The 21,770-nt window shown below is 43.4% G+C and overlaps 1 protein-coding gene across 2 annotated transcripts in view; it reads left to right on the top strand.

The window, feature by feature from the left end:
• The window catches only part of tmem131l (transmembrane 131 like), a 43,572-nt gene that overhangs the window by 2,281 nt on the left and 19,521 nt on the right, over positions 1 to 21,770 (top strand). For both annotated transcript variants that reach the window (XM_042094148.1, XM_042094149.1), the window contains exons 3-8: positions 1,048 to 1,091; positions 15,798 to 15,869; positions 18,159 to 18,282; positions 18,774 to 18,890; positions 19,004 to 19,108; positions 21,667 to 21,744. In XM_042094148.1, coding sequence (XP_041950082.1) covers positions 1,048 to 1,091; positions 15,798 to 15,869; positions 18,159 to 18,282; positions 18,774 to 18,890; positions 19,004 to 19,108; positions 21,667 to 21,744 — 540 coding nt within the window. The remainder of the gene's footprint in view (positions 1 to 1,047; positions 1,092 to 15,797; positions 15,870 to 18,158; positions 18,283 to 18,773; positions 18,891 to 19,003; positions 19,109 to 21,666; positions 21,745 to 21,770) is intronic.

The following is a 21,770-nucleotide window of genomic DNA, read 5'->3' as shown; positions in this document are numbered from 1 at the left end:
GTCAGCATTGTTAAAAACCCAGTAATGTGTATGAACACCAGATTTATTTAAAGCAAAGCTAAAGGACTGTGAGAATCAATTTCCTGAATTTGACAAACAGCCTATTAGATTAGAATCTGGGACTACACCTTGAAGTCACTTTACATAGCCATCTTCTGACATGACATTTACAATCCATAGTCTGTGATATTGCAAATACCCCATCTCCCCACCATGTCTAAACACACAAGGTTTGCATTTAGAAAGTACAAAAATATGTTTACAATTAACAGGTGTTGAATATTGGGGATGTCTTGACAGCACATATGCAATATGAAAGGAATTTAGTGAAGCTTCTTGGCTGTAAGCCATCCCAACTGTAAGCCATCCCAAGATTGAATAAGTGTCCGGCTAGATTCCATTCAGAGTGACCTAGTGGCATGTTTACCGCCATCCCCCCATATTGTTATTGATGTAGCCTATAGGGATAGCCTATATTCATAAGGAGTTATGTTGTTGGCATATAAAATACCAGCTGGAAATGTTCAGTTCTGCAGTTTACAGTCCTTTCAACACTGGACTCATTGCATCGTTTGTAAGTAATTTATTTAAATCCTAGTACTCCCACATGCCTGGCGCTATCAGCGCGCACAGATATGCTCTACAGGCACCTCTGTGCAAAGGAGTAAAAGGGCTAAATGACTTACTGGGCAAATCTACCCTACAGTAGGCTAAATGTGTGGCTGAATCATCAGCTGTCATTATTTCGATAAAGATATTATTATGCATCTCGGCAAATGGTTTTGGAATAGAAATGAGGTTTTAAAGAGGTTTTTTTTTTTTTTGCCTATGTTCTCGACACAAATTATTATATAGTTGAATATGTGCAATACCCATGTACATTTCCAGCTCTATAAAGATGATCGTTCATGTACATAATCGCTGGCTCTGTTACTACATGATGAAAGGCTTTAAGGGAGGGTATGCAACTCTTGCAGCAGCTTTATATAAGCATTACTAGCGGTTTGTGCTTCCCTAACCTGTGCGTCATGGTATTGTTTTCCCCAGGTGGAGGAAGAGCGCAGCAAAGAGAGTCTCCCACAGCAAGAGAGGTAAGATCTCATTACCCCACCTAAACTCCCCACAGATGCTCCCTCTGCTCTGCCTGCGCTCCAGCTGTTAACAGCTGATCCTGAGCCAGCCTCAGGCAGAAGCTGCTGAGGGCCAGCTCTGATCTGCAGTCAGCTGCTTAAGTGTGCACAGAAGGCTCCGTGCACCGTGTTGGTGTTGCATATGTGAAGTATCTTGCAGCGTTTTCACATGAAGTCTGTGGAGAGTCTTGTGTAGGTACTCCCTGTGTGAGGACTTAAGAGGAGCGATGAATGTTAGACAGGAGAAAACATGCAGGAGCACATAAACATAGCTGAGCCCAGCGGAAGAATACCACAGAGGCATACTGTGTTGTGATTGGTGGAAAACATGCAAGACAGGTGGACATGTGTTTGTTTTTCCTCTGTGGAAAAAAACAGGTAGGAAGGGAGTGACCGATAAAGGTCAGAACAGTTTTAAGCTCTTAAGACTTCCTCAACTCAGTGATGCATGTCACTAGGTTTTGCATGGATTCCATACATTGATAATGACATGATGTCAGTGCCACACTGATTGAGGACTGTATGCATCTTTGGATAAGAGGCTGTAATATGCAGATTATTTTGTGGTGATGAAAGGAGTTATATATCACATGCCCAATCCATGGTAGTTGTACTCTTTAGCACAGCCATGTGCTGTGGGTTGGTGTGTGTTTATGAGAGGGGAAAATCTGTGAGTGAGAGAGAGGGGGGCACGGAGAGGTTTACTGCACAGTTCTACATTCCAGACTAATGACTAATTTTAGAACTCCTTGAAAGAATATGGAGAGGAGGTCGGACAGGCTAGGGGAATGGTGCGCTCATAGGAAGCAGTTTTCCCATCAAACAAGGGGACTCATTCATACTTTTCTAAGTTGCTATTCATTAGCACTTACAGGTCCTCATTAAAAGGATGTTTGGTGACTTATAGTTGACATATGTCTATGAAGCTTTGAAAATGAGATGTTTAAAAGGTGTACAGTAGCATTCCAGTACTGTTAGATATCAGAATTGGAAAGGCCCATTCCTTGCCCTGTTTACTGTGTAAAGGTGCAGCTGAAATACCTTCATAGATGCTGACTGAACTGTGGATCGCATGCTCCTGAATGCCTAAAATATACTTAGTTCATGAATTCTTTGAAGGTAATAAATATATCTTGCAAATACATACTTTTCAACACTGCAATTATACATTGTACTTACGTTCTCTGTATGTTCCCATGATCCATGCTGTTGTTATTCCTGTTGCTGTTATTTAATTAAGCATTCATGCCACATTAGATAATCAGTTTATGGACACCAGCCAGGGCTATAGCTGCCTGTTAGGAATGATATCACCAAAAGTGGTTAAGCCTGTTCTCTTGCAAGGGAAGATGAAATCTATTGTAGTATTCCAAACTCTTTTTTTTATTGTAGTTTTGCAATCAGGACTGTTGGTTTGCTTTGCTGTTTTGGGGAATGTGTATAGATTTTGTCTTTGAAGCTGTTCCCCAGCTAAGGTTAGCCAGACCAGTGTCACTGCAGCCACTGGTTTGTGTCAACTTATTTAAAGTGCTCTGACAAAGGGGTGTGTGCGTGTGTGTGTGTGTGTGTGTGTGTGTGTGTGTGTGTGTGTCCTCTCCTGATGGGACACAGTGCACCTCTGTTTCGTTTGCGATGCCTTAAAAGGAATGTAGTCTCATGTTGTAAAATGTGCCTCATCACTGATCTGTATGCTGTTGTGTATTTGGTACTTTTGAAAGGTAGGAAACACTCCTGTACATCAGTCAGTCACTGACCCATAATACCTTAGAGGTCACAAAAAGCGAGCAATTGACCAGTTGTCAGAGACTGATGATCCCAGCGGCGGCAGGGGCAGCAAGGCCTTTATCCCACAAGCTGGCTCATTTGGAAGTCCTCAGGGCTGGCTGTGAACTGCTTGAGTCTGTCTGAGCTGCTGTCAGGATTAGACCCTGGGCGACGTGCTGGTGTAGAGCTGGCGGGCTCCTAAGGTCCTGCCCGCACAGGCCACGGTTATCAGCTCCTTCACTAACTGCCACCACTCCCCCTGCACTCTGAGGCTGTGCTCTGGGATGGGGGAGGGACTGAGTCCAGCTCCCTGCACTGTTCTCTGATAATGACTCCAGGTGAAGACAGAAGTGTACATGTATTTAGAATAGGTTTGCATTCATATGCACTAAAATTGAGCGTGACATCGAGGACCTTGTAGTATTTTTGATATGACAAGAGATCGAATGACAAATAAAGCATAGAAATGGTAGTTTGGGTGATAATTAAGAGCTCATTGTGGCAGTGTGGATTAAGCAACACCATATATGTACTTTGTCTATAACTACTTTTGATGTAATTTTAAATTTGCAGTACCTGACACATAGATAAACACATATGTTGTTCCCATCCAGGCTATTATGCATGGTGTAGTTATGACACGCCTTGAAAAGTGTTCATAGCCTGAGATCACAAACAGGGTGGATAAAAGATGCCATTTAGCTACCAAATCTCCATAATGCTTATGAAGTATTTTGTGTGCATGTCTTCACTGACCCTGCACATCCATGTATGGCAGTGTTTGAAGACACCACTGTGCTTTCACTCTTGAGAACAACAAAAAGTAGTCTAGCCAGTTCTTAACCACATATGTGCTGGGCTGAGCTTTTCTGTCTACCCGCCCCTGCTATCTTCTGCTAGCAGCTGTGTGGTGAGTGAACTAGCACAGGTCTCTGGTTTCTTATATGCTGGGCAAAAACAAGTGGCCAGTTGTGTGGTTAGTGAAGAGCTCTGCGAGTTGTGCATAGCCGGATTAAACGGCAAGCTCAGACCATGTGTGCTACTTTGGTACTTTTGGAAATAAAACCGCCAGAATTCTGAAAATAGAGAAGTGAAATGAAACTTTAAATAAACCCTTTAAATACTGTGACACCGCAAGGTTAAAAGCCTCAGCGAGTTCACACAGTGAGAACATACCATGCAGTTGAGTCTGGGCTTTGTGGCTGGTTTGGCCTGTAGCTTGCTTGCATGTATCCAGACGTTGGTGATGGTATCTGTTCACAACCACGAAGAGAGTTTTTTTTTTTTTCTATAGGGACACCTTAAGAGTTTTATTCACAGACGCTGAGATTTGAAACCTGACACTTTTGGAAATCCTTGAAAATAACAGCAAAGCCTGTCTGACCTCACACGTGCTGGAAACAGACTTGTCGGGCAGTTTTCCTTCCTAGTGAGGATTGTGTAGGAAATGTTTTTGAAGAGTTCACCATTAAGACACTGAATGCGACAGAACCTCACAGAGATGTCAACAGTGCTGCTGACTGGCGTTTTTGCAAGCCAGTTAAAAACAAACTCTCAGCTGGAGCTGGGGCACACCCTCTCACACACCCCCTACTCTCACTCACACACTAACACACCTAGGTCTTGACCAAACAGATGAGGGCACTTGAGTGAGCTGCCACAGTTGGAGAACACTGCCTTACTGTGTTACCTCATTCTCCCACACACCTGAGATGCCACAGGCCTCGAGCCATATGTTCAACACTGCCCCCCTCTCAGACGGCACATCCTGCTCTATAGGTTCACTTCACTGGAGATGGATTAACAGTAACCTCTTTCAAATAGCATTTAAACATTTTGGAAAAATACTTAAGGCAAGGGTTGTGGAAAAACCTGGTCAAAGTTACGTTTCTTAGTGTTTGAAATATAGTAGAATTCACATGGTAATGATTTATTTACATTTTAGTACAGGTGGTGGTCTGATGAACTCAAATGTCTCTCTTTGTTTATTGCTTTTATGTGTTACAGTTCACAAGTTCACAAACCCAGATGCTTGCTCATACTTGCTCATACCACCAACCACTTTTGAAACGGGATATTATTGACAAGAAAAGAGACCAATGAGACCAGCCCCCTTTTGACTCTAAACTGCAGCCTGTCAATAATCATGTTAATGGAACGCCGTGCGTGTGCGTGTGCGCGCGTGTGTGTGTCTGTCTGGCCTTAGAGAAGAGATATCGCCTCTGACCTCTGACCCTAGCGGTGGCACAGTGAGGGGTGCGTGGTGACATGATGCAGTCTGACAGCTTAAGAATCGACTGGCACTTCCAGCAGTGAAAGAGCATCCGTGCAGCACTGCTGTTATGTAAGGCCACACAATGGCTACGTTTCTATGCACACCATATTCTGGTTTTGGCAGTATTCAGAATAAGATGTTTTCATGTGAAGCAGAAACTGAATACTCCTGTTTACATGTAAATCAGCATTTGCTGAATAAAGCAGCGACGTGCAGTAGAAGTAGTGTCTGCGTCATGACGTCTCACTCACTCATTCATGACCACAAAATAAGTTCAAGAAAAGTTTATAGGCCCAACAAATAACCAGAGTCCCTCTTCCAACACTGTTTATTTATTTATAACAAATGTAACCTAATTGTTTTTGGAGCTTACCATGGGCAATTCAATTCGGTTTTTTTTTATCATTAAGACTTTTTTTTAATTATTATTAATCTGCAATTACCAAACCCAGAGTAGAGACTAGATAAGCCTTCTGTTTGTCATATGAATTCTAGTTTGGTATGCATGCTTGATATGCATTTTGTTGTAGGCAGCTTTGCAGAGATTTGTGTAGTTAATGTGTTTAGAATGTTGGTTTGTTTTTCCTGTGTATGTTTTGTTGTGGGACAGGTGATAAGTTATTGCATTTACTCTTGCTCCTCCTACTGTCACTTACAATAGATGGTCAGCTTCTCCATCTGGGAAAGTTGTAGTCTGAAAGGGGAAGTGAACAGTTAAGTTATCTGTGGTTTGCCTCAGAGAAAGATCTAGAATATTGCTGGCAGTACTGGATTTGTCAACAGGCAACACATTGTTTCCAGAAATACTGTAAAGTACATGTTGGTGAATGAGTTTCTAATTGCCTCTACTACCTTTTCTGCTTTCACAATAGATGCATTTCTTGAAAATGTAACTTGAAACCTTTTTAAATTTCCTGTGGTTGTAAACATGAAGGGCGTCTGATATACTTACAGCAAGATGGCCTCCCTGTTGTCTGCTTTAGCTTTAAGCTAGTGGTTATTCGTTCATAAAGCTAGCCTGTGTTAAAGCAAACCCATACATACGCAACATGTACTTATGTTTCTATCCGTCTCGCACCAAACCTTTCTCTGCTGTAAGACACTTATCTCCTTTCAGCACACTGCTGTTTAATCCCTTGCTCATATAAAATGTGTTCTCCCTATCAGCTGTAGCGGGTGTACTGAGTTCTCTTCTTGCACCCGGCTTGGACCAGAGCCACCACTGCTCTGTGTGTCCATCTCTGACCGGCTGTGGATCGGCCCGTCGCTGCAGCCATACCAAAGCCCCACTAGACTGCAGGGCTTGGAGTGAGGCTGGAGCGTCCAGTCCATAAGGGAACCTGTGTGATTGATTGGCTCGGGCGTTGTGCGGGCAGGCCTGTCCCTCCCATGGCTCGGTGGCTGCCAAGGCTGCTCTGTGCTGCCTATGAGCTCACTGCTGCGCTGACTCAGTCTCTACGTACGCCACAAAAAAAGAAGCCGTCTCAAACATGCCCTGTCACACTGTTAGCTGTGGTGGGTTTTCTTTTTTTCTCAATGCATAAAGCACACCCTGTACTTGATGGCCTGCTTGATGAGGTCAGTGATAAGGAGACGCGTCCGATATCTGTGTGTGTTTGTGTTTGCATGTTCCTTTTGATGTGGTGTATGCTTACCAGCTTTTCATACTGTAATAAACGTACAAAGTTTGCATGTTGCTCTTGACTTTGGGTTCTCTCTCACCCAAAAAAAAACATGTCCTTTCTCAATCTCTGTCTATATCTGTCTATAGACCCCTCCTATAGCACTATAGTGCAGTGAAAAGCTGGGAGATGAACCCTCCGAGTGCTAATTTTCACACCTCCTGCTGTCCTACGCCCACACATCCCTCTCTCTCTCCCTACCCGCTGCCAAGGGAGGCTCTTACTCACCCAGCCGCAAATAGCAGCTCCAGCCTCTCTGCTCTCCTGGCCCTGGGGCGGGTCTGCTGGAGTGCACGCTCCAACTCTAAACAAGTCGCTCCATGTTTCAGTGCGCTCTTCTGTGCTGTTTGAAAACGCATGGCACAGGCTTCGTGTGAACCTGTCCGCCAAAGTTGGACTCTCTTTGTTGTAGTTTTGAATGAAAGGTAGCAGATGACTACGATGATGAGCTATTTGTAAAGTAATTGTTGTGCGTGTAGATTGAGGCTTCAAACAGTCGAGTATGTGCTGTCTGCTTTGGGTGCTTTGGAATCCAGGGAACCAGCTTCCTTCTCACTAGAGGAGCCTTTAGCGCTCCCCTTAAATGCCTGTACTGATACACCCCCATTCACCTGAGGCCTCCACAGGGTCGGACCACTCCACGTTATGTCACTGCCACATTATGTCAATGGCCTGTTCTGTTTGCTAATAAGACCGCGCTTACTCTCAAAAGTTCTCCTACAAAGTTGTGGGTATGGTGTGTGTGTGTGTGTGTGGTGTGCGGCGTGCTGCAGTAATCTGTGTTTGCACTACGGCAGATGAAAAAGAGCAAATCTTCGTAAGTGTATCAGCAGAGTTTAGATAATAGTGCCTATCAGTTCAAAAGATAACAAACACCAGTGTTACTGGCATCTCGTCTGCATTTTCATGACGAGCAGGCTGCCAGAGATCATTTACTCTTCTGAGGCGGCCGAGTAGGTGATGGGCCTCCACTATGTGAGGAGACAGCAGTGGACCATGTGAAGGGTGCTGTTTGTCTCGCAGAGCACACTTCAAACGGCACACTCATGCAGCTCCTCCTTGAGCAACAGTAAGTTGTGATTCTAAAACAAAGAACGGGGGGGGGGGGGGGGGGAATTTGAACAGAATTAATGCAGATTGTCTGCACATAATAAGTCTCTCCTCCAATCCCTGTTCTCTGACACTTTACTGTCCTTTTGTTCTGTGGTAGCTTGTAGCTTTTTGTGTCACGTAGAGTGTTCTCTGTCAGGGAGGGAGACTAATGAGCTCAATAGTGTTGGCAGTCGTTTGAAATTGCTTTTTGTAATATACATGCTTGTTATGTAAGGCCTATTAGAAGGCATCCTTGAATAACTCCTAATAAAGACCTGCTGATTAGTTTGGTCAACCAGTTACCAATCAGAAACCTTTAAAAACTGGAGCTCATGTTCTGTTCAGCATGAGATGATCACCAGGCTGAGTAGCTCTTTGCTTAGCTTTGGAAGTATAATAATCCAACTTCCTCTGGCATCTCTTAAAATGGCCATCTCTAGTATCCTATTGGATGTTTTACTACTGTATGGTGCAAATGACTGCTGGATTTGAGGCAGATAAAGCATGAGTCTGCTTTTACTTCTGCAAAGTATGTGGAGCATCTTGAACCACTTCACTGCCTCCCAGGACTATGGCTTTTGCCATTTTGGGTTCTGTTCCATTCTTAACATTCAATGAGATCATTGTTGTTGACCCCGTGGATGGCTCACTTGCACAGCCTGGATCAGTTATTGCTTATTTCGCTCTCCCTGGCATATTTGCTGTGTGCACTGCGTCACGAACACTGTTTTACGGCTGAGGTTTGCGAAAGCAGCTGGAGGACGAGAGGAAACAAAGGAGGGCTGTGAATTTGGGTACGCTGGTATGACCGAGGGCCCCCCCTGCCTCCCTGTGGGACTTGCGAGTTGTAGCTGCCTTCGCCGTTTTTCCAAGAAGAGCGCGTCGGGAGGGAGGTGGACGCCATGTCCGCTGCCTGCCTTCAGAGCCGTGCGGCTGGGAGGACTTTGACAGGTGATGAGGGGTTTAAGCGGCAGCGTGACACCCTCACCTCACTGCACACACACGTTACAAAGACATCATCAGGCTTACATCTGGGAGAAGTGCACTGACTCCACAGATGATCTGATATGAGATGTTCTCACTGGGACTGTTCAAACATGTTTTAAATTAAGGCTGATTCAACCTTGGTGTTATTTGGTCTGAACCCCTATGAGCAAATCTACAATAGACAATCTTAACTCCAAATTATGATCCGAATTGTAAGACCTTTTTCAGTGTGTCTGGAGCCATAAGGCTAAGGCTCCATCTGGCCCATCTATAAACTCTGCTCCCCTCCGGTCAGGCGGCTGAAATGTGATCGACCCGATTAGCCGAGATCAGAGCACAGATTACCTCCCTCACGGAGAGCGCAGATGAGCTGCAGGATTGGCAGCTCTGAGCGCTGCAGCCACTCCCTGCAGTATTCAAATTGCCCTCTGCTTCCTGTTTTCTACCCATGCAGGAAATAAGCACCCCACGCCATTAGAGCCATCTCTGTTCTCTTTCTCATTTCTCTGTGATCTCTGAGCAGAATGGCTTGTAAGCTTTAGGCAAGCAGCCTGTAGGGCACATGAGAAGAGACATTCTTCAGGGTTTAAGAACTAATATAGAGTGGTAGTTGGGAACGGTAGATATTTATAGCTGGATTCACATGTAGCGTGTTGTTATTATCTAAGTCAGGGGTCTCAAACTCAAATACCTGTGCTAGCAACCTTAGCTTATAAACAAAATAATGATGAAATAAATAATAATACAAATTATAAAAACAAACAAAAAGCATAAAAACAGGTATGCTTGTGTTTCACACCAAATAAAAAATATTTACCTCTCATAACTTATTTAAACCTGCATGACAAACTTTAGGCGCCAGGGTTAAGAAAACAACACCATTGGATTTTGACATCAAAATTTTTAAAGGTTTGAAAGTGGTCAGAGATAAAGTCCTACTGTAAATATAAAAATCTTTGAGTATAAACAAAAGTTTATGAAGGGGGTAAATTTACCCATCTAATTTGCCACTGGATGGCAAGCACCTCAAATTATGCACCTTTCAGTAAATACTGGATGTTGAACATATTTGAGCAGGTTTACTTTCTTTTTTGTCATATTACCCATATATACCCATATCACTGTCATTAGTCGATCAAAATCCCAAAAGGCAGATATTCTCCTTCAGAATCAGAATAGGTGAATAACATAGCCTACCCAAGACTTAATCACACGTGAACGTTTTTTCAACCACTTCACTGCCTCCAACATTTGGTGTCGGCCTATTTCTGCTTCAATTTGTGGAGGAGAGTACAAATGGGATTTGTCACCGTACTTGGATATATTGTCTATTTTTACCAGTGGTGTTGTTTCTCGCAATTAAAAATACCTTCAAGGGCCGAATTATTATTTTTTGACATTAGGTCGCGGGCCGGAATTGGGCCGGGTGCGGGCCAGTAGTTTGAGACCCCTGATCTAAGTGATGGCTTGGCAGTAGTGGGATTGCATGTGAAACTAAGAACTTCTTGACTTGAGATGTTTAAAAATGCATAAATATGAGAAAGAAGCAATAAGCTAATGTAGCGCTGCAAATATTGTCCTGTACGGTGTGTAACTAATTCAATAAAAGGTGCTTCCTCTGATGACTTTATTATTCAGTGTTTCCCATACATTGACTTATTTGTGGCGGCCCATCACAATATCAATATTGACCACCACACAATGATTTTTCCAGGTTTTACTAAATTGTACTTAAATCTGGTTAGCATCGCTGCGACAGTTTGTTAAAAACTGTTGCATTCAAGTTAATTCTGCAAACCTACCACCACAAATATAATTCAATTCTGTGGGAAACACTGTATGACATTGCATGTTCAGCAGGTTGAAAAATCCCAGTTATTAGCCTGAGGAGGTGGAGAGTTGCTCTAACATGTCCTCTGTGTTTTTTGAGCTTGTGAAATTATGCAATGCTAACACTGCTCTGAGCAAGCAATTGTAACAGTAATACATAGCTTGCTAGTCACAGCATGAGAATTGACGTCCTCTGCCTAGTGAGAGTATAAACAAATTTTGGATGTGATTGAGATGCATGCTTGTGCAACATGGTTAGGTCAGTGATGGAAATTGCTATTGTCCAGTTCAAGCACTAAGTTGGAATTATGTAAAGGAAGTTACTTGTAGTGTAGTGTTGTGTTTGTGCAGAGGCAAGCAGTCTCTAGAATCTAACATGGTGCCCGGTATGGTTTCTGTCTCTGATATGCAGTCGGTTTCAAGAGACTGATTGAGCACAAAGCATCATTTCAGCGTTTACAGTCTAACCCCTCCTAGAACATTAAGCTCACGGTTTTAAAGGATAGTCGACTTCTCAAACAGCTTTTTCCCAATGGGCTGTTGTAACTGAGAGGTTGTGACATTTGGTTGACACAGCATACCAGAGCTGAAATAATTCACCATGTTATTTCTGAAAGATGCCAGGGCTGACTGCATGCGTCAGTATGACCTTTCCCAAATAGATGTGCCTTCTGCAGATGAATTCATTGTTAACAAAAATCATCAGTTGAAGAAATAAATGAAAGTAAATGGGTTCAGCATGAATCAACAGTCGCTATTCACTGCGTGAATTTTCCTAGCCAGATTCACCTGGCTAATCAGACACTGACACATTAGAAAACTCTAGAGTAAGTGTGACCTTGCTGTGAAAACCATTGTGTGTGTGTGTGTGTTTGCGCGCATGTGTGTGTGTTTGCGCACGCTCCAGCATTGGTGTTAATGAACAATTGGGCTTCCTACTGACCATCTACGACTCCCTCACTGGGTGTGTGGCGCAGGGCTGCCCTTTCCTCTGTGTCCCAGCGGTGTGGAAGGTTCTGCGCTAATCCATCAGTGTCGGGGCATCCATAACCCACTGTTCTCGCTGCTGATGATGACATGGTTGGGATGTGAACTTTTCCACTGCCGGGAAACTGATCCCCATCATTCTGTCTCTGCTATTGGCCAGGCGGCCCGTGCCTGTCCAGTCGCAACAGGCACTGAAAGGCCTACCTGACCCCATGCTCACTGTGGCCAACGGGCACTGAAAGGCCTACCTAACCCCATGCTCACTGTGGCCAACAAACACTGAAAGGCCTACCTGATCCCATGCTCACTGAAAGGCCTACCTGACCCCATGCTAACTGTGGCCAACGGGCACTGAAAGGCCTACCTGACCCCATGCTCACTGTGGCCAACGGGCACTGAAAGGCCTACCTGACCCCATGCTCACAGTGGCCGATAGCAGGAATTCCCTCCACTGCAAAACTCTGTGCTGTGTTTGTTAAAGGGTCATTCCACGTCAGTTCAATCAGGGCCCACGCACTTAGGTCTCAAAAAATTCTGAAAAAATTACCAGGTGTACCTATGTTACCCAGGAGACACACTGTAAAATTACTCTTATGTAAGATCAATGCTTTCCAAGATACAGCCAGTTTTACAGGGGGAGGGGGGTGTCGATTTTGTTCGGCCTCTTTTTTTTGTCAAAGTTCACAAGCCCACAGCGCAAGAACTAAACCATGTAGGAGGTTCAAATTTTGCATGCTGGTACATAAATAGGAATAGTATGTAGCAAAATCGTCACGTTTGGTCTGGATAATCCTGCATGGTCATAGTTGTCCCTGAAAGTTGATACAAATTTTATTGGAGTTTTTGGCTGGGCTCTGTTTAAGTCTTCAGAAGACATATTTGTACTCAACATAGGCTCTTGATTTATTTTCCTTACTGAGATAAGTAGAAATACTCTCACAAAAAGCAATGAACAGAAAACAAATCCCTTCAGGGTCTGAACAGCAGACCTCACAAGTCTGAAAAATCATTTTGGTTATCATTTTCAGAGCACCCAAACACCTTGGGAATATACAAAGATTTTTTAAATATGTTTTTCTTTATTCTCCATGATCCCTTCTTTTTGAAGGGACACCAATTTGACTTGTCTTATGCAAATCTTTCTTTTTTTATTTTCCACCCTGAACATGGGCAAAATGCCCCCTTGACATCAATATATTTTATATAGAGTCACCACACTGCCACCTGTGGTTGTATAGAGTAACCTGTGGTAGCTCTATACAAAACATATTGATGTCAATGGTGCATTCAGAATTTCTTTGAGACCTAAGTGCGTGGGCCCTGGTTGAATTGACGTGGAATGACCCTAAAGGTAGCCACCCCAACATGCTTTCCAGGTCATTCTGTTTTGCCCATTGACCTGAGTGTCAGTGGGCATGCTCATGACCCAATGCTGCATGTGGTGTGGGCACAGAACAGCAACAGAACACTGTCTCTGAGTGACTGGGAACCTCTCGCCACCAAAGCTTTCGATTCAGTTCTTTTCTTTACCACTGGACTGGACTGACCAGTGCTGTGTCTGGTCTTGCCCCTCTCTGCTGGTGTAGTAACCATGGCTCCTAAGCTATGTGGGCTTGGCTGTCAAGGCTATCAGCTGTTGAAAGTTTGGACAAGTCTTTGACAGTCTGTGGTGGTTAAGGATAGCAGCACTATGCAGAGATCTCTCTCCACATTCAGTTCTCTCATGGTTCAGTTGAAATGATAACAGTGGCCCATAAAGACATCCATGCTAGCTCATAAGTACCAGAGCACACGATGTGGCTGTGGAACCAGTGTGGTGGTGATTTTCTGTAGTGACTGGAGAATTGCACTCACTGTCCAGTTGTTCTTCCCAGAGCAGCAGGTCACTTGCAAGAGCGCTTCTTTTTTTGCCTCCAAGGTGTTGACCAGTTTTATCTCCCACCCATTGACAGAACAGCTGCAGTAACCTTCTGTCAACAGAGCCTCAGAGAAAAGGACAAACACACACACACACACACACTCGGTTACTTAGGATGGGTATGCTTCTCTATCAATAAAAGCTGCAGCTGCTGCTCCCACATGACTACTGCTTTGGCAGTAACTAAAACACACACACACACACACACACACACACACACACACACAAACACACACAAACACAAACACACTTATTTGTTGTTATTGTTCTTCAACTTCAGAATTTGGGATCTCAAGATCAAGTTAACTGAAAGCAGTGGTAATGCAGCATCCTGTACAAGCCACAATTGTCATAAAACAGTCTTACAAACCAAGAAACAAATATTACATCAGTTATGTGGATTTCTTTGCTAAAGCAGTAAGATCAACAAAGAAACTAAGGTAGCCGTTTTTGTTTTAAATGGAATATCCATATGTTACCCATCTCTTCAGAAACCTGGGTCTGCCCTTGGGGGTGGAATGGATTGGGCAACCCAACTAATTTCAACTCTGTCGACATATGGGATATTTTCTCCATTGACCTGTGTCCTTCAGTGTTCTTGAAGTGTCAGTCTGATCCTTGATATGCACGTTGCCTTGATATACACGTGCCTCAAGAAGGAAAGGCACACTAACTGGTAGCATATTGGCTTGGTGTTCCGCTGGCCTTTGCTCAAGACTATTATCCATGTACACAGCCTGTGTGCTGAGGTTATGATGTAATTTCTGTAGCGACCGCCGCAGTCTTATCAGTGTGCTGGTGAAGCAGGTCATAGTCCAGCAGGTGAGGAGAATCGCCGAGTAGGGGTGGGCGATATGGACAAAAAATAATATCTCGATATTTTTTGTGATTTTGACGATAACGATAATTAGTCGATATCCCTTAAAAGAAATTTGTAAAAGTCTGAGTTACTTTACAGCTCATTATTTGTGAATAGCATCAATACAATAATAACAAATAACCTAACCTGTGACTTTTTAACCAAATCAACCAATGCATTGTCACATTTCCAATTCTGCCCCCACTTGTGTGTGTGGCAATGACATGGTCTAGCCAGCTACATTAGAGAAGATGAATAGGCCTAACAGTTTCCCAAGAGAAAGTCTGAAGCTGAAGTTCCCTTCAAAAATCTTTACTTAGGATCCACTGTAAAACACTGTAAAACATCTCAATCATTTCCTTTGAGGTTTTGTTAAGAGAAATCCTGTAGGCTAACATTCCAAGTTACTGAATAGAAACTAATGTGTATATAAGAAATCCCAAAGTGATGCTAACGGTTAGCATAATCGATTTTAGAGCGAACTTCAGTCCATTTACAAAAGGGTTAGGCCTACATGAGAACAGTTCTTTGTTTACAACTGACTATTAAAAATACTCAAAGGCTAATGTTTTCTCTCCATATAATACCATGTAGGAAAAAACGTGACTCATCAATGCTACTTGAACAGAAGTAGCCGCACAAAATCCCAAGTAGCCTACTGTAACTCTCGCTGCACAAAATAAACATTAGGCGTGTGCCTGTGACAATGTGGACCCACTAGTGATCATGTGACACTTGCTCTGCTGCAGCCAGGGGCTTCTCTTGCATAGGCTACACCTCCTGGATTTAGTGAATGTATGGGGTTTCAATGCGTGATTTCGAGTGTTTTTCCCCATAAGTAATTTAAATACTCGATAATGTAAATTTGCACATCGTTAAAACAACAATCACGCTATTATCGCAGACGATATATATCGCCCACCCCTATCCACAGAAAGCCTGTGTTACACCCTGCAACCATCTGACTCATTCTTCCATTGATATTGTTCATTGCTGACAAATTCCCTCATCTAAAGCAACCCCATTTTAACCATGCACTGACATTAATATACCATTAGCATTATAGCAAGAAATGTACAGACGTTGATGGGTTTTGAGTTCCAGGATCAGGCCTGACCACCCTTTTTGCCCTAGAAGTTGATATGTGCACTCTGAAGTAGGAGTTGATGCATGACTACTGATCCGTTATGGAATATAGACAGAACTAACTGTCCACTAACTGACTGTGTGTTTCTATCTCCCTTCCCTTTCTTTCTCTCCCTGTCTCGGTCAGCTCTTCGTTTTATGGGCGGGAGAGTGGAAGACCACTCCGATTCCAGCCTCCAGCTCTAGAGTTTGGAACACAGTAAGTGATGGTTGCAGTCTTGTTCTCATAAACCCTCCAAAATGGGAATGCTGTAATATTTAGCTAGTTAAAATACTGTATGTGTACTACCAGGATTGTTTGGGATTTCCTTCAAATGATGAGGCCCTTATACTGTTCAGACATTTTAGACAAACCAACAAGTTTGTCTTGAATTTCCCCTTGGGGATCAATAAAGTATCTATCTATCTATCTATCTAAGTTGTTTCCCGTTAATTATGACAAATGCATTTGACAAGTCTATGGCATTGTTTGCTTTGCATTATGACTGATGAGGTGTTAAAACAAGCGTCATGTATTTGTGGTGATAAGTGTGGAACACTGAGGCCGATTGGCTGCACAGAATAGGGCTCTTTAGAGCATGCTTGACAGCAGATGGAATTGCCAAATATGGCAGTCTGTCTTTTCTCATGGGCTGTGTGGAGAGGATCAGGGAGAGGTTACGAACTCTGCTGTTTTCCTGCGGGCTCCAAAAACAACTAGAATAGCAGGAGCTCTGTTGGACTTGGATGACAGTCTGTTACTACGCACTGCTTGTTTTCAGAAGCATTGACATGACGCGCACACAGTTGATGTTTTGTGAATTCTCCTCAATCGCATGCTCTCTACATAAGGATGTGGTAGTGAACGTCACGTTTAATTAAAGATTCATTAAAAGGTGTGGCTTATTATGAAGGTCCCATTTGTCAATGAAGCAGTCACATTAACCTACAGTACAACAGTTGACAAAACATTGTAATCTCCAGTCTTTAGTGCAAATATTCTCCTTTAGTCATGAGCTAGATAGTTTGCCGATGTTAAATCAATCATTGTGATGATTAATGCAATGTCCAACAAATCTACTGGCTAAGCCGACCACTGATGGTCACAGAGCAGCAGCCATTTTCACTTCTGCTTGGCCTAAAATAGTACATTCTCAATAGTACCTTAACAATTTGGGCTGTACTCTTTCAAATGATTGCCATGTGAGATTGTTCCAAGTGGTGGTAAAAGGAGGCTATTCTTAAATGTTGGATTGGCTGAGCACTCAGAGGCATCAGAGTCCTGTGCAGAGGCCTGTGTTCTCTCCCCTTGCCCCAACTGAAGCTGTAAATCTGTTATCTTATAGACTACACAGCCCTGTGTGGAGCTCACCACTCTCACTCTCTCTCTTTTTCTCGCTCTCTCTCTCTCACTCACTGACTCACTCTCTCTCACACACACACACACACATTCTCCCCCCCCCCCCCCTCTCTCTCTCTCTCTCTCTCTCTCTCTCTCTCTCTCTCTCTCTCTCTCTCTTTGCGTGCATTTCCACCCTGAGCCAGCACAGAGAACAAACAGGCCTTTATTTACCTTATCTTCTAATTACATCAGTTTGTTTGTCCTCACAGCCACATGCTCCTGCCTGTTTACCAACTGGGGGGGGGCATACTTACTTACCTCTGGTAAAAAAGAGATCACTTCCAAGGAAGCCCAGAGAAAGTCCTGTTCTTGCCCAAAAGTAAGTCTCGGGATTTTACCTGCCTTGTGTGAGGCTTGGCTGGATGGCCGTTGCAAATTCACACATGGAGGCTGACCCGCTGAGCCGTAGGTCGCGGGGCCATTCCAGCGTGCTCCTGAGCCGCGCGGAGCACCCCTGTCAGAATCTGATACGGGCCTTGCGGCCACTTTTATAGCGAATGCCTCTCATATTGGCATTCATGCACCTCTTTGACATTGATGGCTCCCTTTGACCTCCATAACATCAAAAGGTAAAGAGCCAAGCTGCTAATGGTCAACCTGCACCCAAATGTCGTCGGCCGGCTTTTTTTAGCACCTTGTGCTTTGTTGTGCGGTGGCCTTAATTTGCAGCATGACATTTGTTTCCTTTCATGTTGTGGAAGCTGGGTCTCTGGTCAGAGAGCACACCCACTGTCTTCCTGTGGGCTGCTGCATGCACAGCTATTTCGAGGGGGATGTTGCTAAGAGCGAACAGGTTACGTGAAATGTGGTCACATCACTGAAGCCTCTTGCATACCTCTTCGAATAGGCTATGTGAGGCGGTCCTTGCAGTATGCAGTTGGTTAATGCCCTATTCTCTGCTACAAGCTGATGATTCCGCTCCAGGAGGTGTTACATTTACGTTGCGGTGCCAGTGTGATATCCACTCGTCACGTTCACTTGCTAGGAATCTGTTGCTAAGATGGGTAGACTTTAGAAGTGTGTAGATTTTCGGAGGTGTTTGCAGTTACTAAAACACAAGATAATGCCTCTCATTGAGACCTTTCTCTTCCATATGTATTCCTGCAGGCCGCTGGGGCTGCCAAGAGCTGAAACTGTATACATACACAACCCCAGCCCAGAGCTGCCTCTGACTCTGTTGTCAATATTTACATCTAGTAGACATTTTCACATGCCTTCCTTCCATCAAAGGGTAAGTATGTGCCTGGCCTGCCTCGCTGTGTCTTCCCCTCCCCCTCCTCCACTTCTCTTTTTGCTGCTCAGTAGCGTGTATCTGACTTTCACCAACTTCCTCCTTTCATTTTCACTCTCTGTCTTTTGTCCTCTTCCTCTCACAAAACAGCAGAACTAAACTGATCGTAACCTCTGACGCTAGCCTTTTTTTTTTTAACTGCAACAGCATTGCAGGCCATTTTGAAAATAATGCACCGCTTAATATAGTCTTCCCACTGCTATTGGCTGCCTAGAACAGTACATTCTTTCCTTTTAAAGTATGCTACACTCTACACTACATTTTCATGTAATTGAATATATCTATTTTCTATATTCTTTCTCATGGTGTTTGTAATGTGATTAGTCATGTGATCTCTCTCTCTCTCTCTCTCTCTCTCTCTTTCTTTCTTTCTTTCTTTCTTTCTTTCTTTTTCTTTCTCTCTCTCTCTCTCTCTCTCTCTCTCTCGGCAGGTGATTCCACCCCGAGGGAAGACTTCATTTAAACTAATTTTCCTTCCAACAGAGGAGGGAAATGTAGAGAATTCCTTATTTATTAATACATCTACCCACGGGGTCTTATCATACCAGGTGAATTGCCATCTCCCGTACTAGCCATAAAACAAACAGCACTGCATTTCTCCTCGTATTGTCCTTATTGGAGGCCTGGTAGTGAGGACTCTCTCTCTGATGTTCCATTTCAGGTTTTTGGTGTTGGTGTCCCGTGGGGCTCTCGACGAGAAGAACACCTAAAAAACAGTGTGCTAATATCCCCTCATATAAAGAGCATTAAACTGACACAAACTCAGGTAAGACTGAGGCCCCTCTCAACACAATGCCAGAGCTTTTAAATCCACCCATCACCCCACACACACACACTCATATTCACACATTAACAGCCCTTAGGCAGTGACGCATACCACTGTCTCCAGTTCAAACACATGCGCATATCGCCACTGATACACACATGCACACACACGCACACACACGCACACACAAGCTCATTTACAGATTTGACATGAGAGAAAGAGGAAATGAGGCTCTCCTACAGAAAACACCTACCTACACATCTTGTGCATACATAAACTCACACAGTCACATTCACACTCATACATGTCACACTTACACATACACGTCTTATAAATGTGTACACACACACACTAGTGCATGTGTAAATGGGGCTAGCTGGTGATGCACTTCCCCAACAGGAAGTGAGTGGAGGTTGCTAAATGTCAGGCGTTTGAGGTGAAGCTGCAGAGCTATATAAAAGTCAAAGTCAAAGTCAAAGTCAGCTTTATTGTCAATTTCTTCACATGTTCCAGACATACAAAGAGATCGAAATTACGTTTCTCACTATCCCACGGTGAAGACAAGACATATTTTGCCAATTTAGGTCCACAGACAAACATAACATTCAAGTAAACAAAAAAGTAAGTAAATAAGTAAATAAGAGGGCACATATAATAATGAAAAAATAAGAGCAGCAAAATTTGGTTGAAATTGTGCATAGACAGTCAATAAAATACTAGTGCAAAGTCAGGCCAATAAAAGGCTTGGGTAGTTCTGTTTGACCTAAGTAAGAAAGAAAGTGGCATAGTGGTGCAAGTTATGTAAGAGCAGCAGAAGTGTTGTGTTTTCAGGACAACAACACCAAGTTGTAAAGTGTACAAGTGTGCAAGTGTGCAAGTTTGCAAGTGGAGTAGTGCAGGCGGCCATATATATCGTGTTGCCTCATCATCTCCAGAACAGATTGTACAGTACAGTACGCATGGCTGTGTTACTGTGCTGCTGCTACCGCTGCCTCCGATAGAGAACAAGCTACAAGCCTATCGCCACACCCACAGTCAGGAAACATTACATTACATTACATTACATTACATTACATTTGGCTGACGCATTTTTAGCCAAAGCGACTAACAACATGGTAAACAGTTTAAGTTTTAGAGCAATTCTCAACAATTTTAGGACAATTTACTTAATTTACTTAATTAAATTTTTTTAGGACACATGAACTCACCTTCAGAGGCTGAGAGGATAATTTAGCATAATTCAAGTGAAAGGATCTAATGTTGCTATATTTAGAGCGATAATATCAACTGACGGCAGTGTTTGCACTTTTGTGCGTTGTGGTTAGGCTTCACTGATCTCATGTGCGCTTAAACAGGTTTAAATATAGATGCCCCCCCAGCCCCATTTGAATTGAACTTTTGCATTGTTTGAAAGAGATCAGTGCTATGACAACACCAGCTTTTGAGCTCTTGTGCTGCTTGAGCTGGGCTGACGCATGCACACAGATACCCATCTGGCCAGACGCTCTACAGCAACAGCACTGGTGGAAACTGTGTAAATATTTGCCACATATCTCTAATCCCATGTAGCCTACAGAGACTGAAGGGAAGGATTCCCTACCTGTGTCTGTGGCTTTATCCAGTCCCAATTCTAACCATAGTCATTTGGATAATGAGGGAAATTAAGTCCATATTAAGTCTTTGCTGACAGACATGGGGTTAAGTGTAATGCCATAACTTAATTTCACATGGGGTTATGCCAGTGTAAATATGCCCTTCATTTTACTGACAATGGTACATATTCAAGTAGTGAAAGCAGTTAAACTAATTTGTCTTACACCATGACAAAAAATATGTAAGTACTGTTACTGATTACAAGGGAAGTGGCTCACAGTCTCCCTCTAGTTCCGTATGCTGGGGGACATGTCCTCTATATGACGGCCCTGGTGGCCAAAGGCTTGACCAGGCCTGGAAATGACATTCTGAGAAGGCTTAGTGCGTCCCAGCTCCACGGTCTGTTCTGTTCTGTACTGGAACGATCAGAAAGAGCCAGTGATCTCATGGGAGAAGCTTGCTCTCTGTGTGAGCCAAAGAGAACCGGCACTTTTGTTCCAGTTCTACTTTTGGTTCCATGACTTCTCTTCAGAGAGTATTCAAATGAGGTGTGCACTAAGGCCTTTGTTCCATATTTGGAAGCTTGTATCAGTCAACAGTAGTCAGTAGTAGATTGACATGCATGACTGACTTGAACATTTTAGGTTTTTCTGGCTAAAAGGTTGACAAACAAGGAACAGAATGATATGCTACTTGGTTTGCCGTTAATGTTTTAATGGTGCCTCTACAGTCTGTGATTTTTAGCACAGTACACAAGGCTTTCCTTTGGTTAAATGATCCTTCACAGAGTAATGGTATCAGCTACCATTCACAATGCAACGCATATGCAACGCAACTCCCTTTGCATATCCCAAACCTTAACACTGCAGTGTACTGGTAAAGGAGACCCCTACCTGTGGGATAGCATCACTGATCTGATTAAACGGAATTAGTTCATGTGCTTTTGGTTTTCTCTCCCCTCCCAGGAAGAGGCCTCGAATATAACCATTCTGGGACTTCTGCTGCACTGCAGTTTGCCTAAACATGTGTACAGCCATCCTCAGGTACTGTATCTGATCAATGTAATCAT

The sequence above is a fragment of the Alosa sapidissima genome, chromosome 1 (genome assembly GCF_018492685.1).
Source record: "Alosa sapidissima isolate fAloSap1 chromosome 1, fAloSap1.pri, whole genome shotgun sequence".
NCBI lineage: Eukaryota > Metazoa > Chordata > Actinopteri > Clupeiformes > Clupeidae > Alosa > Alosa sapidissima.
The sequence above is the reverse complement of the archived record's forward strand: the minus strand, read 5'-3'. Positions and strand labels throughout refer to the sequence as shown.